The sequence below is a fragment of the Emys orbicularis genome, chromosome 2, assembly GCF_028017835.1.
Source record: "Emys orbicularis isolate rEmyOrb1 chromosome 2, rEmyOrb1.hap1, whole genome shotgun sequence".
In the NCBI taxonomy this organism is placed as follows: domain Eukaryota; kingdom Metazoa; phylum Chordata; order Testudines; family Emydidae; genus Emys; species Emys orbicularis.
This window is the reverse complement of record NC_088684.1, coordinates 211,973,006-211,992,872: the sequence shown is the minus strand read 5'-3', so window position 1 is coordinate 211,992,872 and position 19,867 is coordinate 211,973,006. Positions and strand designations below refer to the sequence as shown.

The 19,867-nt window shown below is 41.3% G+C and overlaps 1 protein-coding gene across 1 annotated transcript in view; it reads left to right on the top strand.

The window, feature by feature from the left end:
• Positions 1 to 712: 712 nt before the first annotated feature.
• TMC2 (transmembrane channel like 2) overlaps positions 713 to 19,867 on the top strand; it is an 81,180-nt gene continuing 62,025 nt past the window's right edge. The window contains exons 1-7 of the mRNA XM_065398404.1: positions 713 to 758; positions 1,071 to 1,118; positions 5,664 to 5,997; positions 8,060 to 8,215; positions 10,093 to 10,183; positions 11,193 to 11,274; positions 11,411 to 11,517. Coding sequence (XP_065254476.1) covers positions 713 to 758; positions 1,071 to 1,118; positions 5,664 to 5,997; positions 8,060 to 8,215; positions 10,093 to 10,183; positions 11,193 to 11,274; positions 11,411 to 11,517 — 864 coding nt within the window. The remainder of the gene's footprint in view (positions 759 to 1,070; positions 1,119 to 5,663; positions 5,998 to 8,059; positions 8,216 to 10,092; positions 10,184 to 11,192; positions 11,275 to 11,410; positions 11,518 to 19,867) is intronic.

Below are 19,867 nucleotides of genomic sequence, written 5' to 3'. Positions count from 1 at the left end.
AGAAGACACTAGGTTCACATGTTTGAGGTAACGACGCAGAACCTGCAGAGAGCCTGGAACAATAGTTCTGAGAGGCATGAGTGCTCTAACGCCCAGTCCTGTGCATCAGTTATTAGACTATGTGTCCTCTGTAGGCATGTACATGGAAGACAATAGGGGACCCAAGATGTGTGCTGGAGAGGCAAAGCATTGACAAGGTTAAGATGACCATTTGATGTTTCTCCCTTATAAATGGGGTTACATAAGTCAATGCAGGTAAGAAAGATATTGCAGTTTGGAACTAGGTACTCCCAAAGCTTTAGTGTACGTGCTTAGGTCAAAAATGGACATGACTTGTGTCTGCATTTCATAGGATACTGCTGAGTATCCATCAAAGGGCTTTCCTTCATGTTTAAATAATGTGATGTAATGTAATGCTGACAGGTGCTTTCCACACCGAAAAAGGATCGGAGCAGAAAGTGTTTGGATTGGATTGTTGCAGAGTGTGTGTCTCCCCTTCCCCCAAGTTCAGACCCTGAAGTTGCTGTCTAGCATGCAAATGATGTCAAAGTGAACTAGCTACAGCTTCATGGACTGCTCGCTTTACTGCGCAGCAGCATGGAGACAAATAATTGGGCACTGAAAGAGGGAAAATAACCTACTGATAATTGGTGTGTTCACAGCACTAGGGCTACAGTGTTTGTGGCCAAAAAAAAAAAAAAAAAAAAAAATCATGGGGAGGAAAAAGAAATGTGCATTACAGGTCATCATGGAAGATGGTTAGTATGAACACCAACCGTTTCAGTTTTGCAATATTGTACCAGTTTTACCAAATATTTGTAAAAATGTGTCTTCGGGCTCCACTTTGTGTGTGTCAATACATTTGATATTCTTTTGTGTTGGGAACTTTTATTAATTCACTTGCAAAGAGCTAAGAAATATTAAGGACTTCATAGCATAAAATACAGTAGCATATAATTAAAGAGGGCACTCTGCGGTCCTCAGCCAGTACTTAAGAACTACAAGCGTAAAACATTGTATGTGAAAATCCCAACAACAAATTAAATTATTCAACATGCTTTGTCTTGCAGTTGGAATGGAGATTGACGGACAAGTGGAAAGTGACTCAGAGAGCAAAGGTAGAGTGGAGAATAATAGCTGCTGTCTTATTTGGAAATACACGATGAGAGATCTTTTTTCTCCAAAGGTTTATTTTGTGATTTGACTTGCTACACAGTGGTAATATCTAATGAGGTATGCATGCTTATATTCAGTGTTGTTGTTGCCCTGTTGGTCCCGGGATATTAATGAGACAAGGTGGGTGATGTAATATCTTTTAGTGGAGTGAAAGCTTCTCTCTCACCAACAGAAATTGGTCCAATAAAAAGATAACCACACCCATGTTGCCTCTCTACTATGCATAATTAGATTTCCTACCTGGGTAGTTGACTTTGATGATGATGAGGAGGATGTTGTGCAGGAGAATGCTCCTAAACCTGGCTGTCCCCTTCTCTCCGTGTCCCTGAGAAGAGATGAGACCCGGAGTGAAGCTTTCCTTGGTCTGCCACAGTAAAGCAGGCAGCACTGTGTTCCATGTGTGGTGTGATGTGAGTGAATACATCTAGAAACTGTCACCTTTCACTGCTTTTTATGTAATTCTTGTCATTACAGTAAGGGTGAGTCTTTGTTACATATGACTATGCGAGGACAGAGATAAAGCCAAGATAGATTTAGGACAGACTAGCAACTCATGGCAAAAATCAGGAAAAGCCATAGAACAGATTTAAAAAATTTAAAAAAATACCCTCACAAATACTGTAAATAAAGAGACATTGCTAAGGGCTAGGATTGCTGGGGTAGTGGATGGTTTATGGTGATAGACAGACCCTGTAGACCACAGTTCAAATCCAGCTTAGGTAAATAGTAACTGAAAATAATCATCTGATGGCCTCTGTGAAATCAATTGATGGTCTCAGTCTAGTTTCCAGTGGACATGGGAACCCACTAGAGCTGGTTGATCCCCCCCCCCCCCCCCCAATTAGAAGCAAGAAGCCTTTTCAAAAGAGTTTTTGGTAGTTTCACAATTTCCCAGTTTTTCATCTAAACCAAAAATGTCAATATTTTGAACTCTGTGTTTTTTACCCTTTCTCCCCACTATTTTTTTTATTTTAATTTTTGTGTGCGTACCACTGAATGCAGCAAAACAGGTGATCTGTAGGGTTTTGTTTTACCACTTCGTCTTTTCTTCCTCTCCCTCCTTCCTCTCCCCCCCCCCCCCCATTTTCCCTTCTGCCACTCTAACTTTTCAGAATGTTTCCACCTTTGGAAACATTCTAGAGAGGCAGAGTTACAGACTTTTCATTTTTCCTTTTGCCACTGTGTAACATTTCCAAAGTTGGAGACATTTTGAAAATTAGTGACAGAAAGCAAAAATGAAAGTGAATGAAGCCTTAGAGAGCGTTTGTTTTAATCTTCTTTTTGCCACTGAGATAAAAAGGGGCTGGAGGAAGAAAATTAACAACATTTTGGGGAAGATATGTTGCAATATTAAAAGAGAAACAAACGTTCTCTTTCAAACCCTGTGAAACGGAAAAAAAAACTTTTCAATTATATTTTTTTTCTTTTTGCAAAATAATTTTTTGATCAGCTCTAATATCCACATCACAACTGTCACAAATTAGTGTGTCTGTTGACAACATGAACAAGAAAATGAATGGCAGCAAAGAGTCCTGTGGCACCTTATAGACTAACAGACGTATTGGAGCATGAGCTTTCGTGGGTGAATACATGCATCCGAAGAAGTGGGTATTCACCCACGAAAGCTCATGCTCCAATACGTCTGTTAGTCTATAAGGTGCCACAGGACTCTTTGCTGCTTTTATAGATCCAGACTAACACGGCTACCCCTTCGATACAAGAAAAAGAATGTGCATAGAGACTGGTCTACCTTTTCCTCCCTAGATCATTCCCCTCCAGCTTATTGAAGGCAGAGCATGGAGAAGCTTCTACTGCCTATACTGCACTGACATGGGACTTCAGTCTCCAGGGCTAAGAATCAAGCCACTTTCACGCGCACTAAATTAACATGCTGTTGTCTAAAGTATAGCAAATTGGTTCACCACACTTGAGATTTGATATTAAAAATGTTCTAGAGACCAAATCAACAAGCCTAGCCAACTTATTGTCTAGAAACAGAGCAGTACAATACAGGAAAGAAAGAGTTAATATGTAACCAATGCTTCCGAGAAGCAGTTCTCACAGCATGCACTCCACCTTATATAGAAATATGCTTTCAAAACCAGTCACATATATTGTGAGGTTGTTTACAAACTAAAAAGCGCTTTATAATTCACACAAGACCAAAATTCACCAATCAGCTTTGACCTTGTTTTTTTGTACCATGATGTACCCTTCTCATTTTCTGTTTTGGAACCCATATTCCAAGGGTTAGGGTGATGAAAGCACTCCTTACCTGCACCAGGACATAGAATGAATGTGTCTTGTGTTTGATAGCTTTGGCAAATATGAAACCTAAGTTCAGCTTTGCAAAGTGTTGTGGGATACTTAGCATGGATGAACAGAATTATTGGAAGAACATGATACAAGTCAGTTAGCATAATGACCCAGCACTCATATTTAACATAACGTATACAATATTAGAACCATGCACATAATACCTATTAATGTCTGTGTGTGGGGGGGGTAATCTATAACATAGGTGTTGGCTAACAATGCAATTTTTAAAAAGAAAATTGTTTAATTTACTCTAATTTGCTTTCACAATTCTGGCATATATTTAAAGGTCTATAAGGTGGATAGAAAGCTGGCTAGATCATCAGGCTCAACGGGTAGTGATCAATGGCTCCATGACTAGTTGGCAGCTGGTATCAAGCGGAGTGCTCCAAGGGTCGGTCCTAGGGGCGGTTTTGTTCAATATCTTCATTAATGATCTAGAGGATGGTGTGGACTGCACCCTCAGCAAATTTGCAGATGACACTAAACTGGGAGGAGTGGTAGATACGCTGGAGGGTAGGGATAGGATACAGAGGGACCTAGACAGTTTAGAGGATTGGGCCAAAAGAAATCTGATGAGGTTCAACAAGGACAAGTGCAGAGTCCTGCACTTAGGATGGAAGAATCCCATGCACTGCTACAGACTAGGGACCGAATGGCTGGGCAGCAGTTCTGCAGAAAAGGACCTAGGAGTTACAGTGGATGAGAAGCTGGATGAGAGTCAATAGTGTGCCCTTGTTGCCAAGAAGGCTAACGACACTTTGGGCTGTATAAGTAGGGGCATTGCCAGCAGATCGAGGGACGTGATCATTCCCCTCTATTCGACATCTGGAGTACTGTGTCCACTTTTGGGCCCCACACTACAAGAAGGATGTGGAAAAATTGGAGAGAGTCCAGCAGAAGGCAACAAAAATGATTAGGGGGCTGGAGCACATGACTGATGAGGAGAGGCTGAGGGAACTGGGATTGTTTAGTCTGCAGAAGAGAAGAATGAGGGGGCATTTGACAGCTGCTTTCAACTACCTCAAAGGGGATTCCAAAGAGGATGGATCTAGACTGTTCTCAGTGGTACCAGATGACAGAACAAGGAGTAATGGTCTCAAGTTGCAATGGGGGAGGTTTAGGTTGGATATTGGGGGAAATGTTTTCACTAGGAGGGTGGTGAAGCACTGGAATGGGTTACCTAGGGAGGTGGTGGAATCTCCTTCCTTAGAGGTTTTTAAGGTCAGGCTTGACAAAGCCCTGGCTGGGATGATTTAGTTGGGGATTGGTCCTGCTTTGAGCAGGGGGTTGGATTAGATGACCTCCTCAAGTCCCTTCCAACCCTGATATTCTGTGATACTCTGTCTAAGGTCAGAAGAGACCATCATGATCATGTAGTCTGACTTCCTGTACGCTGCAGGCCACAGAACCTCTCCCACCCACTCCTGTAATAGACCCCAACCTCTGGCTGAGTTACTGAAGTCCTCAAATGATGATTTCAAAACTTCAAGTTACAAAGAATCTACCATTTACATTTACACTAGTTTAAACCTGCAAGTGACCTGTGCCCCATGCTGCAGAGGAAGGGGGAAAAAAACCAGGGTCTTTGCCAATCTGACCCAGGGGGAAATTCCTTCCTGACCCCCAAATATGGAGATCAGTTAGACCCTGAGCATGTGGGCAAGACCCACCAGCCAGACACCTGGGAAAGAATTATCTGTAGTAACTCAGAGACCTCCCCATCTAGTGCCCCATCTCCAGTGGCTGGAGATATTTGCTGCTAGCAGTCACAGACTGGCTACATGCCATTGTAGGCAGTCTCATCATACCATCCCCTCCATAAATGTATCAAGCTCAGTCTTGAAGTCAGTTAGGTTTTTTGCCCCCACTGCTCTCCCACTAACTCTGTAAGAACAGGGTCTGGAAATGATTTCTAGCTTTCAGCTCCTAGGATCCATTGATGCACAAACATGAGTTTCACAATCAGTGGACACTGTGTGCACATGACCAATGCTAAATGCAGTTCTCAGCCTGCTTCTCATCCAAAGTCTGTGGAGGTCAACGTTAGCTTGTTCAGACTCCAGCGGGGTTTGGATTAGGCATTCTGTCTATACTTTTTGGATAAAGGGCAAATCTTTATTGCACCAATATAGAATGTTTCCAAAAATACTTGTTTTCATCAATTGCAGAGGATGAAGAGGGGGAAAAGGCAACCAGAAAGCAGCACTCCAAGGAAGCTATCAAGTCAAGTGGACGTGAAAGGAAAAAGCAAAATAAGAATGGGGAAGAAGCTGAGCTTGAAGAGAAAGTTGAAGCCCCAAGGCAAAAAAGAACTACTAAGAAGAAAAGTCACAAAATGAATGACAGTGATGGGGAAAGTGAAGCAGGGGAAGCAAGTGGGAAGAAAAAGAAAGATAAAAAGGCTTCTAGCAAAGACCAAAAGGAAGCAGAAAATAAAGAAAAGCAAACAAAGAAGAAAGGGAAGGAGCAGGATAAGAAACAGAAGAAAAACCCGGCAGAGAGGTACTCTAACAATCCCCAGACAGAAACCTACATAGTAGAATCTCATTTTTGTTGAATGTCAGCTTCCTGGGCAGCAGGTTCATGAACCTGTGGCATATTGGTGCAGGTTACTAAAAGAACAGTAAATTGTTACTTGTAACAAAAATTTAACCCTGAGAAACAATAGAGTTGTTTTTCTGGTTAAAATGCAAGCTAGATTCTTTTCAGAATCTTCTTCTACCCCAAATATGATAATAGAATTAAGTATGTAATGGATTCCTAATGTGCAAGTATTGGAGCTAGAAAGAGTCCTTTTAAGGAAGACAACAAAGTAAGGCAGACTAGGGCGCCTTCCTTTGGCTGGACACATGATAATCCTAAAAGGTTAGAATGGATCTCTTAGGTTTTCCAGACTATTCCCCTGTTAATTTTCCTTTGTTCTAATCCTTTTCTTCTTCACCCAGACTTTTTATTTGCTGTGTCGCCTGGCTATCATATTTCTCACCGTGATCATATCTGGTTAACTGTAAGAACCCCACTGGCAGTCAAACAGGTCACATGATACTTATGAAGATGGTTGAGTCACTTTACAACAACAAGAACAAGAAAAGATCTGCAAGACTGAATTGGAGTTATGGTTGAATCCCCAAAATGATACCTGTTTCCACTAAGTTTTTGTTAGTGTCAGCTCATGTGATGCCAACTCTTGTGCTGCCAGTGAAACTTAGGTTAGGTGACAATAAAACAAATTCATTTAAGGTCTGATTTTTGCAACACTTCCTTTGAGCAGTTCTTAGGCAAGGAGTGTCAATAGGACAACTCAACATCAAGGCTCCAGAATTGAGCCTTTTATAAGTGAAGGCCAAGACAAGATGCATGTGCCAGATTCTCAGCTGGTGTAAATCAGCATAACTCCACTGAGATCACTGGAGCTATGCCGATTCACAGCTGAGGAGCTGGTCTGGGACTGATCTGGGTCTGGTGTTTATATAAAGCACACACACACATACATCTCCTCCTAGGCCACCGTTTTGAGAGGACTTGTGTCCTGGGGGAAGGTGACTATTTTTATAATTGAAATGTGGCAGGCAATGTCTTTCATCTGGTATTCTGTAACCTGAAGCATGTGCCCAAAATCTTCTCCTGGATCATTTTGACTACCCCATCACTGTGTCGATTTAGTTGGTAGCACTGTCACATTTGAGCCAGAAAGGCGTACGTTCACGTTTCCTCCCTTGGTCTGGGTTCATCACATGCAGTGTTGATATTGAAGGACAGCACTGAGTGGGGAAAATATCATCTGAACTTTCACTAGTGGATATCGAGATTGAAGTTAAAGATCCTGGATAATTTTTCAAAGAGACAAATAAATCAGTGTCCTAGGTAGAGTTTTCCCCATGAAAATTTCAGATTTCAAAAAAATTTCCCATCACACATGGGACAAAGTCAAAAATTTCAAACGAACCAAAAATCAAAACCAAATTTGGATCAGATAATTCAAAGTGTTTTGTTTTGATCATTTCAAAGTGATTGATTTCAATTTCTTTCTTTTTAAAAATGTTTATTTAATAACTTACCATAAATTAACTTAGATTTCAAAATGAAAGTTGTTTTGAACCAAAAAATGGAACTCCTTGTTTGGAAAAAATGTGACATTTCAGCAATTTCAAAATATTTAAAAAATACTACTACTACTTTTTTTTTTCTCTCTCTCTCCAAACAGGCAATTTGTCAAAACCAACCCTTTCCTGAAAGTTTTGAATCTGCATTTTCTGAAAAATAATTAAAAAAAAAAAAAAAAGTACATTTCGTCAAACAATTCCCAACCATCTCTAGTCCTGACCAACATTCCTCCCCCCACCCCCCAACATGTTATGGCATACAAAGTTCTCTCTGTTATTGCAGAGAACATAATGACTGCTCCATTTTTTGTTCAGTTACTGAACACTGCCTATGTCTAACTCACTGGTCTGCAAAGTGCTTTATAATCCCTGAAGTATATGAGGTGCTATATACAACTACATTTTATTACATTGTTTGTGTGATTTTTCCCATCCCTGTTTTTACTCTACTTTCATTCTAGCTCTTCTTCCTCATCTGCTTCCAACTCATCTGATGAAGAGTCTCTGTCAGAGGAAGAACTGACGAGGCTAAAGGAACAGGTAGAGGAAAAGAAAAAACTAATATCTACCATGAGGAACAAACCTTGGCGTATGGTGAAGAAATTAGCATTGCTCAGGTAGCCCAGTGCATTCCCAGCTATTTATAGTTTTCACAATAGGAACCACTGAAGCTAGAGTATGTGTTTAATAATTCTTGATGCACATAACATTTTAGAATTACAGTTTGCTGCTGTTATCATCCCAAGAACCCAGCCTTGGAAAAGCAACCAATGGAACTTAGCCAGCATGATTTGGTTTAAATGAGAAGCGCTTAGAGGCAGGATTCTGTTGTCAGTCTCTGTAACTAGAGAACAGATGATAAGCAAAATCTGTTCAACTGATACCCAGCCTGGGATCATTCTGCCCTTTTATTTAAAGGCAGAGAATGACTTTCAGACTCCTTGTTAAAGCTAACTCTGTGCCCTTCTTTGCTTATTCATGCCTACTGTTATATAGCAATCAGAGCAGCTTGTCTCCATCTTACTTTACACTTCCTGGAGCATTACTGCTTGCAGGTGACTTGGAAAAAATACAGTATTGTTTACAGCCAAGAGAACATTGCCTGCCATCCCACACTGTATGGGTGAGCAATGCAGATCACTCCTCACAATAACCTTGCAAAAAGTGCCATGAACCCACTGTAAGGTGAGAAATGGGTTCACTATCTTCTGTTTGCCTAGAGGCTATTCACAGCCCCAGCCACCCATGTTGCCAAAGCAGGCAGTAGCTGGCATCTCCCCTGATCTGCTCCTTTCTTTCACTCTGAAGAGTCAATCTGACCTTCAGACACCTGGCCCCTCTCACATCAGCAGCATACAGTTTGATTCCCACAGGGTAGTTATAGCAACCTGGTCCTTCCCTTTGCCTCTCCTGACCTGGGTTCTTGGGGGAGGTGGGAAGGGGACTTCAGTTCTCTGTACTTAAATTTCCTCATCTGTAAAAGGTGACTGACTAATCATTTTTGATCTCCCAGGTGGGTTGGGAGGGTCTATTAGTTGTAAAGACCTGGAGACCCTCAGCATGAAAGTTGTTACAAAAAGGCACAAAGTATTACATTATTATATAGTGTCCTAGCAGCTGAGAGGTTGCCTGGAATCATGTTTGACTTCACACTCACCTCTTTGTCCCCAAAAGAACTGCAAAGAACAACTGAGAGTGAAGGAGGACACATATACCCACTCTAATTTGCTTAATCAAACTGCTCCATTACCTTGGCTGTGCAAGAATATTTAATGAATAGGTTGGAGTACATAATAATAATACTAGTCTATCCAATGATCTCAGAATGCTTTACAGTTAGTTAATTGGAATTTATAAACAGCTGCTGTGAGCTAGGTAAGTATTAATCCCATTTTACAGATGAGGAAATTAGAGCACAAAGAAAATAAAGTCAACATTTTCAAACATGGGTACCTAAATACAATTTTGGGGACCTCTCTTTAGGCATCCAAATTTTGAAACATATCTACAAGTGACTGGCCCAAGACTACACATTAAGAAATCCAGGAACAGAACCTAGACCTCCTACCTCCCAGGCATATGCATTAACTACAAGATCATCTTTCCTTCCTTCCTTCCTGACAGCTGCACTGTTAAGAAAGTATAGAAGGAAGAACCAGACTTCTCCCATTGATAGGGAAGGAAGACCCAGAATATGAATGCTGTTGGAAAGGGAACCAGGTGACCTTAGGTCTATGTATGAGGAAACTCAAACAGGGATATTAAGTTACTTTTTCCAAAAAACACACCAGAAATGTTGACAGAGCTGGGAATAGAATCCAGGTCGCCTGACTCTCACTGTCTTCCTCCCTTTGATAACAGCACAATTCACAGAAATTAAAAGTGACTGTACAACATTCTCTGCACCCAGTGCCATCTTGGGGAAGATTCTTTCAATGTTTTAGATCAGGGCCAACCCTAAGCAAACACAATCACTTTTGTATTTTTGAATTAGGGAGGCACAAGCTTTTGTAGAGAAGTTTGAAGGAGCGTTGGGAAAGGGAAAGGGAAAAAAATTCTACGCATACAAGATGATGATGGCAAAGGTAAGTGCTGTCGTAATGACAAAAAGAAGAGTGGATGCTTGGTCACTAATACAGTGTATTTTTGGCTACAAGCAATAAACTCACATTGGGCAAAATAGCCACCATTACAGAAGCTGAGATAGCACTCCCCGTATGTATTTTAATTCACTGAATAGCTGCATTTTTCATGGTTCCTAACCAAATTCATGCAGGATATGAGCCAAATTCTGCCCCAACTTAAACCGCATGCAGCCTCCCTACAGTACAGGAGGATGCAAAGCATGTAAAATCAGGGCAGAATGAGGGTCTCTGGGTGTGGTCTCTGACAGGTTAAAGTATTGATTGCACTAAGGATTGGAGACACAGCCAAATCCAGGCATAGTACCCTTCGTTTCAGTGGAATTGCGCCAGTTTACAAATTGGACCACTAAATGGGAAGATGACCATGGAGAATTGTGACTTCTCATTGCAAGACTGGAGTCAGTAATTAAGTTATTGCTTTCATGGAGATTCCACTGATTTGAGACTTTAAAAAAAAAAATTGATCATGTCCTGTTCCCATTGATGTCAGTGATGGTTTAGCCAGTGAGAAAAGAATCAGGCTTGCTATTTGTCAAATGAATCCTTCTTTTAAACAGAAATGGGCCCAAACCAAAGCCTCACACACAGATCTGGGTCTGCAGCTTCAACCTCTCTCTCTCTCTCTGGGTTAAATCCCAACACTAACTCTGATCCCACAGAAACCTAACAAAGTTAGGATTCAGGACCTGAATTTGAACATGTGAATTTGGAAGCGTTTGGATTCAGGGTTTTGATGTGGACCATTACAGAAGTAAAAAAAGGTCAGACCCAGACTGAAAACTCCAGAATTTGGTTCAGGCTCACCTCTGGCTTTAAAGTTTGCCACCAATTTTTAATAACTCAACTAAGCACTAACTTTAGGAACTCCTTAGAGAAAGCAACCCCAGAGGCCTCTCCATGACCAGCCTAACATTACATCTCTATTTGCAACACTGTTTTCTTATTTCAGAAATGGGTGAAATTTAAGAGAGACTTTGACAATTTTAAGACACAGTGTATACCTTGGGAAATGAAGATAAAAGAAGTGGAGAGTAAGTGCAACTTCCATTTAGACTGAGACATGACTAAGATATTTTGTTGTACAGTTCTGTGTTTCTTCAAATAATCTCTTGGTCACAGAGAATCTTACCCACCCACAGTACTAACCACTGCCTCTTTCTGTTTAAGGTCACTTCGGTTCCTCAGTAGCTTCTTATTTCATATTTCTGCGATGGATGTATGGAGTAAATCTGGTCCTTTTTGGTTTAATATTTGGACTGGTTATAATTCCAGAGGTAAGAGCTTAGGCCCCAATCCTGCATTCAGGTTCATGCAAATAGTATCCATAGTAAATGTCAAAATTAGATTGATGGCATATTGTCACTTATTATTTCCAATTGTACTTTGTTACTCCCAGTGTTATTGCATCTGGTAATGTCACATCCAGTCATGTCATCATCCTTATCTTAACTCTTGATCAATTTCTTATCTTCTGCATCATTCTCATTTTGACATTCACTAGGAGCAAGATACTGCTCATGCAGGCACAGAGACCTTGGGCTGTCTTACTGCTAGATCTGTGGATAATGTCACTTCATGATGCTCTATCTTCCTGGAGTGGCAGAATAAACTTCAGTTTTACTTAGCCTTAGTTAAAATATGGTAAGAGATCACCTTATGCACCTATTTGGATTTATAGTAGCAAGTTAGGGTCCTATTTTTGAAAATGTTGGGTTTTGTGACTATGTCCCTAAATCCATATTTATCACTAATGGGAGAGATTTTCAAAAGGATCTTAAGAGACTTAAGAGCACAATTCCCACTGAAGTCAATGCCCCATAATCACTTAAAGTGCTCTGATGGGCTGCTCCACTCACCGCCAGGATGGTGCCTCCTCCTGGTTATTCTGGGGAACAGCTCACAAATTCATCACCCCTTCCTGTGGTTTCATGTTGTCTCTCAGTCTCTCTTTCTGGGTCAGCAGCCCCCACTCTCACTCCACAAGCTGCTGCCTCTTTGTGACTTGACCCTTCAGCCAGGTCACCAAATGTTTCCCCTTCTGGGGTTGGAAAGTCTCTTCCCACAAACAGGCTCAGGCAGCCTTCCCAGTCACTGCTTTGTCATGCCACTCCCTCAGTGGCTGGCAGGGGAAACTGGGCCCACCCTCTACTCTGGGTTCTGGCTCAGGGACCCTCTATCCAGCAGTCAAGGCCTCCTTTCGACCTTACTGCCTTTCCCTGACCCCTCTGCTACCTTCCTGACTCTCCCCCTGTCCCCAGGTTTGCCAGCCCAAATGTGCCTCCCTTCTCCCAGGGAGTGACGGCAGGCTTTCCCAGCAACCCCTTTTCTGCTGCCAATTTCCTGCCTTTATAGTCCCAGCCAGCTCATTCCTCCTCACCTGGGCTTCCTCATTCAATCAAGGGATTGCTTAGCCACTGGATTCCCCTCAGCTATGACCTGTTGAGTTAATTAGCCCCCTTCTCAGTCTGCATTGACCCTTTCAGGGCAAGTGTGGGGTGAATACCCTTTGAAAAATCCCACCCTTAAGCAACTAAACATGGATTTGGAAGCCTAACTTTAGGCTCATATTGCTGAAATTTTTTGGCAGAGTGAAAAACAGAACTCAGGAATTCTATTGGCTTCAAGTATAGGCCATCATATCTCTAAGAAATCCAGGATGTACATTCCCAAAAGTAATTACGAAAACCATAGTGACAATATGATACTGTCAAACACATTTCTTAACCCTGACATTCTTGTAAAAAAAAAAAAAAAAAAATCTCACAGTAAAGGTAATATACTGGTAATATTTAATTACATGATTGCCTATTAAGGAGTTATAAAATGTAGGTACAAAATACTTAATGATGTGGTTTAAAAGTTCTTACTGGTACTAGTATTTTTACTGCTGTTGATTTGACATGGCTGCTTGACTAATAAAGTGGTAAGTCTGACCAAGTTTTGCATAGTTTCTCAGGTTCTTCCAAATTAAGAGGATGCATAAAATAAATAAGATTTGCCAAATCCTCTAACAACCAATAATTGTTGGTTTCCAAAATACCCGTTTTCCACATCTTAAGTCAGCCAGTTGTTTCTTCGTGAGAAAGGGTTTTTTTGTTACTCTTTTCCATTGTTATTGGAGGAGGCTTGGCCAAAGAAGAGTATCGTGGAAATAGTTAGTCATGACCCTTTTAAAGATAGATTGTGTATTTAGCCATATAATACTATGGCTCAGTTTCTGTGTGCTGCGTCTTTAAGTGCTCTGCTATCCACCAAGACTGCCAGATGTTCTTGTTCAATGCAGGTTATTACAGAGGAAAGACAGGTTTCAGAGTAGCAGCCGTGTTAGTCTGTATCCGCAAAAATAACAGGAGTACTTGTGGCACCTTAGAGACTAACAAATTTATTAGAGCATAAGCTTTCGTGGGCTACAACCCACTTCTTCGGATGCATATAGAGTGAACCATATATTGAGGAGATATATATACACACACATACAGAGAGCATGAACAGGTGGGAGTTGTCTTACCAACTCTGAGAGGCCAATTAAGTAAGAGAAAAAAAACTTTTGAAGTGATAATCAAGATGGCTCAGTACAGACAGTTTGATAAGAAGCAAGTGTGAAAATACTTACAAGGGGAGATAGATTCAATGTTTGTAATGGCTCAGCCATTCCCAATCCCTATTTAGCCCTGAGTTGATTGTGTCTAGTTTGCATATCAATTCCAGCTCAGCAGTCTCTCGTTGGAGTCTGTTTTTGAAGTTTTTCTGTTTTAAGATAGCCACCCGCAGGTCTGCCAAAGAATGGCCAGACAGGTTAAAGTGTTCTCCCACTGGTTTTTGAGTATTATGATTCCTGATACCTGTTACCTAAAGAAACTACACCATCTGCTAAAAAAACTCCCTGACAAAGCACAGGAACAAATCTGTACAGACACATGCCTAGAACCCCGACCAGGGACATTCTATTTGCTACCCAAGATCCATAAACCTGGAAATCCTGGACGCCCCATCATCTCAGGCATTGGCACCCCAACATCAGGCTTGTCTGGTTATGTGGACTCTCTCCTCAGACCCTACGCTACCAGCACTCCTAGCTATCTTCGAGATACTACTGACTTCCTGAGGAAACTAGAATCCATCGGTGATCTTCCAGAAAACACCATCCTGGCCACTATGGACGTAGAAGCCCTCTACACCAATATTCCACACACAGATGGACTACAAGCTATCAGGAACAGTATCCCCGATAATGTCACAGCTAACCTGGTGGCTGAACTCTGTGACTTTGTCCTCACCCACAACTATTTCACATTTGGGGACAATATATACCTTCAAGTCAGCGGCACTGCTATGGGTACCCGCATGGCCCCGCAGTATGCCAACATTTTTATGGCTGACTTAGAACAACGCTTCCTTAGCTCTCGTCCCCTAACGCCCCTACTCTACTTGCGCTACATTGATGACATCTTCATCATCTGGACCCATGGAAAAGAAGCCCTTGAGGAATTCCACCATGATTTCAATAATTTCCATCCCACCATCAACCTCAGCCTAGATCAATCCACACAAGCGGTCCATTTCCTGGACACTACTGTGCTAATAAGCGATGGTCACATAAATACCACCCTGTACCGGAAACCTACTGACCGCTACACTTACCTACATGCCTCCAGCTTCCATCCAGGACACACCACACGATCCATTGTCTACAGCCAAGCTCTAAGATATAACCGCATTTGCTCCAATCCCTCAGATAGAGACAAGCACCTACAAGATCTCTATCAAGCATTCTTAAAACTACAATACCCACCTGCTGAAGTGAAAAAACAGATTGACAGAGCCAGACGAGTACCCAGAAGTCACCTCCTACAAGACAGGGCCAACAAAGAAAATAACAGAACACCACTAGCTGTCACCTTCAGCCCCCAACTAAAACCTCTCCAGCGCATCATCAGAGATCTACAACCTATCCTGAAAGATGATCCTTTACTCTCACAGATCTTGGGAGACAGACCTGTCCTCGCTTACAGACAACCCCCCAACCTAAAGCAAATACTCACCAGCAACCACACATCACTGAACAAAAACACTGACCCAGGAACCTATCCTTGTAACAAAGCCCGATGCCAACTCTGTCCACATATCTATTCAAGTGACACCATCATAGGGCCTAATCACATCAGCCATACCATCGGTGGCTCGTTCACCTGCACATCTACCAATGTGATATATGCCATCATGTGCCAGCAATGCCCCTCTGCCATGTACATTGGCCAAACCGGACAGTCTCTACGCAAAAGAATTAATGGACACAAATCTGACATCAGGAATCATAATACTCAAAAACCAGTGGGAGAACACTTTAACCTGTCTGGCCATTCTTTGGCAGACCTGCGGGTGGCTATCTTAAAACAGAAAAACTTCAAAAACAGACTCCAACGAGAGACTGCTGAGCTGGAATTGATATGCAAACTAGACACAATCAACTCAGGGCTAAATAGGGATTGGGAATGGCTGAGCCATTACAAACATTGAATCTATCTCCCCTTGTAAGTATTTTCACACTTGCTTCTTATCAAACTGTCTGTACTGAGCCATCTTGATTATCACTTCAAAAGTTTTTTTTCTCTTACTTAATTGGCCTCTCAGAGTTGGTAAGACAACTCCCACCTGTTCATGCTCTCTGTATGTGTGTGTATATATATCTCCTCAATATATGGTTCACTCTATATGCATCCGAAGAAGTGGGTTGTAGCCCACGAAAGCTTATGCTCTAATAAATTTGTTAGTCTCTAAGGTGCCACAAGTACTCCTGTTATTTTAGAGGAAAGACAGTGTGTGGTCTTCTGATAGAGATTGCACTTTTTTCCCTTCTTTAAAATTTTGTTGTTTGCTTTATCTAAAATAAAAGCCATTCAGATTGAAAGTATCCTCTGAGCACGGAAAGGCATAACCATTAGAAGTGAATAACACAAATGCATTTTCTTTCTTTATGAATTGTACATTTCCGTACGATGAAGTAGTTGTGCCTGTTTTGTCTATACAGTATGAATTTTATTCATGGTGCATTAAACTGTTACAATGTATACAGGGGATTGGCAATAACCATTTAATTATAAATGGCTTTAAAACTAAGTGTACAACCCTTGCAAAACAAATGCATTAGAAGCGACTGACGTAGTCCGTCTGCTTCTTGCTGCAAACGTATTCTAAACTATTTATGAGGCATTTAGACTTTGCTGTGCACAGGCCATAGCCTACTTATAAATATATTAACTCTTTATGACTCCTTCATAGACAACCCTTAAATTAAAGTGTTGCCAATCAATTTTGATAAACCCTGGTCTTGCTGCAAGTCCTACCCTGCAGAATGCTATTGGGAGATGCCATGGCATTATTCTGTTCTCGTGTCACCTTCCTGATGCCGGCTGCCCTCCTGACCCCTGCCATTTATAACTGCTTAATGTTGAGATTATTTCATAACTCAAGAACTGTATAAATATAAAGCCTATCTGTAAGCATGAACAAATGCCCCTCAGCTGATCTTGGCTTCTCTTGAGGGAAGAATACTGCATCAACTGATAAAATGAATCCCTTTGTTGCATTAGAGAGATGTAACCCATGAAGTTCAAGGCAAAGGAGCCTTCTATCCAAATAAGTGAAGTTTAAATTGAAGTTGTTGCTGTGCAGACATGCTCCTCTCTCTAGCAGCTTCCATTTCCCAGGCAGTATTTAGCCAGACTCTCAATGTTTTCAGATGGTGCTCTGACATGGAGAAGAAAAAAATTCTAAAAGGTACGGTATATGCTATTGGTAGGATTCTATGAAGCACTCATCATTTGTCTTAACTCTGACATCACTGGGAATAGAGTTAGGCCAATGCTGAGCATTTTGAAAATATAACCATAAAAACATCGATATCTTCCCCAGCAATGCTCTGCTTCATCCTCCACTAACAATTCATTTGTGTGCCATTCCACCACTACATCATAGAACAATTTTGTTTTAGATCCGGGCCAACCCTAAGCAAATCCTTTTAAAGGGGCATCAACAGAGAAAAGTTAGATGAAAGGATCCATAGCATCCCCCTGTCCCCAAACATTGCCATTCCTTCCATTCCACCATCAGGATCTAGAGAAGGCAGTTCTGGAATTCTGGAGCACTAGAGACCCAGATCAAGCGGTTTTCCTGATTTACAACACAGAAGAAAGAGCTGAAGGACACCAAATATAGCCAAGCAACATGAAGAAACATCATCTATCCTCGGGTTGCACTTTACATCACCAGTTTAGTAACAGATGAAAACAATAAAAAAAAGGCAAGAAGTTAAACCATCCCATTCTTAGTTGCTGCATTTCATAATCTGTATGTTCATAAAGCATTAAGTCATTTTCACAGTAGCCCTAAACCAACTCCTGGTTACCAGTGTTCATGTACAGAGATGTGCCAACAACGTCAGCATCTCTGAACAATGAAAACAAAGGAGTATCTGGAATCCTGCACGTACTCAGATCAGGTTTTGACTACCCAGGAGCATTTGATTATCCATGAGTCATCTGCATGGCAGCCAATGACTCTTATTGAATGAGTCTAGTTCAGGTTACATAGAAAACATTTTATCCACAGCATCACCACTAGATTCCTAAGAGAAAAAAGGGAGACAGAGCGGGAGGGCAAATTCTGCTCTCATATACACTGAAGTAACTCCATTAAAATAATTGGAATTGCTCTGAACATAAGAACAGCCGTACTGGGTCATACCAAAGGTCCATCTAGCCCAGTATCCTGTCTACCGACAGTGGCCAATACCAGGTGCCCCAGAGGGAGTGAACCTAACAGGTAATGATCAAGTGATCTCTCTCCTGCCATCCATCTCCACCCTCTGACAAACCGAGTCTAGGGACACCATTCCTTACCCATCCTGGCTAATAGCCATTCATGGACTTAACCTCCATGAATTTATCCAGTTCTCTTTTAAACACTGTGATAGTCCTAGCCTTCAGAACCTCCTCAGGTAAGGAGTTCCACAAGTTGCCTGTGCGCTGCATGAAGAAGAACTTCCTTTTATTTGTTTTAAACCTGCTGCCCATTAATTTCATTTGGTGACCCCTAGTTCTTGTATTATGGGAACAAGTAAATAACTTTTCCTTATTCACTTTCTCCACACCACTCATGATTTTATATACCTCTATCATATCCCCCCTTAGTCTCCTCTTTTCCAAGCTGAAAAGTCCTAGCCTCTTTAATCTCTCCTCATATGGGACCCTCTCCAAACCCCTAATCATTTTAGTTGCCCTTCTCTGAACCTTTTCTAGTGCCCGTATATCTTTTTTGAGATGAGACCACATCTGTACGCAGTATTCAAGATGTGGGCGTACCATTGATTTATAGAAGGGCAATAATATATTCTCCTTCTTATTCTCTATCCCCTTTTTAATGATTCCTAACATCTTGTTTGCTTTTTTGACCGCCTCTGCACACTGCGTGGACATCTTCGGAGAACTATCCACAATGACTCCAAGATCTTTTTCCTGATTTGTTGTAGCTAAATTAGCCCCCATCATATTGTATATATAGTTGGGGTTATTTTTTCCAATGGGCATTACTTTACATTTATCCACATTAAATTTCATTTGCCATTTTGTTGCCCAATCACTTAGTTTTGTAAGATCTTTTTGAAGTTCTTCACAGTCTGCTTTGGTCTTAACTATCTTGAGCAGTTTAGTATCATCTGCAAACTTTCCACCTCACTTTTTACCCCTTTCTCCAGATCATTTATGAATAAGTTGAATAGGATTGGTCCTAGGACTGACCCTTGGGGAACACAACTAGTTACCCCTCTCCATTCTGAGAATTTACCATTAATTCCTACCCTTTGTTCCCTGTCCTTTAATCAGTTCTCAATCCATGAAAGGACCTTCCCTTTTATCCCATGACAACTTAATTTACATAAGAGCCTTTGGTGAGGGACCTTGTCAAAGGCTTTCTGGAAATCTAAGTACACTATGTCCACTGGATCCCCCTTGTCCACATGTTTGTTGACCCCTTCAAAGAACTCTAATAGATTAGTAAGACACGATTTCCCTTTAGAGAAACCATGTTGACTTTTGCCCAACAATTTATGTTCTTCTATGTGTCTGACAATTTTATTCTTTACTATTGTTTCAACTAATTTGCCCGGTACCGACGTTAGACTTACCGGTCGGTAATTGCCGGGATCACCTCTAGAGCCCTTTTTAAATATTGGCGTTACATTAGCTATCTTCCAGTAGTTGGGTACAGAAGCCGATTTAAAGGACAGGTTACAAACCCTAGTTAATAGTTCTGCAATTTCACATTTGAGTTCTTTCAGAACTCTTGGGTGAATGCCATCTGGTCCCGGTGACTTGTTAATGTTAAGTTTATTAATTAATTCCAAAACCTCCTCTCCTGACACTTCAATCTGTGACAGTTCCTCAGATTTGTCACCTACAAAAGCTGGCTCAGGTTTGGGAATCTCCCTAACATCCTCAGCCATGAAGACTGAAGCAAAGAATTTGTTTAGTTTCTCCGCAATGACTTTATCATCTTTAAGCGCTCCTTTTCTATCTCTATCATCGAGGGGCCCCACCGGTTGTTTAGCAGGCTTATGCCGGTGTAAGC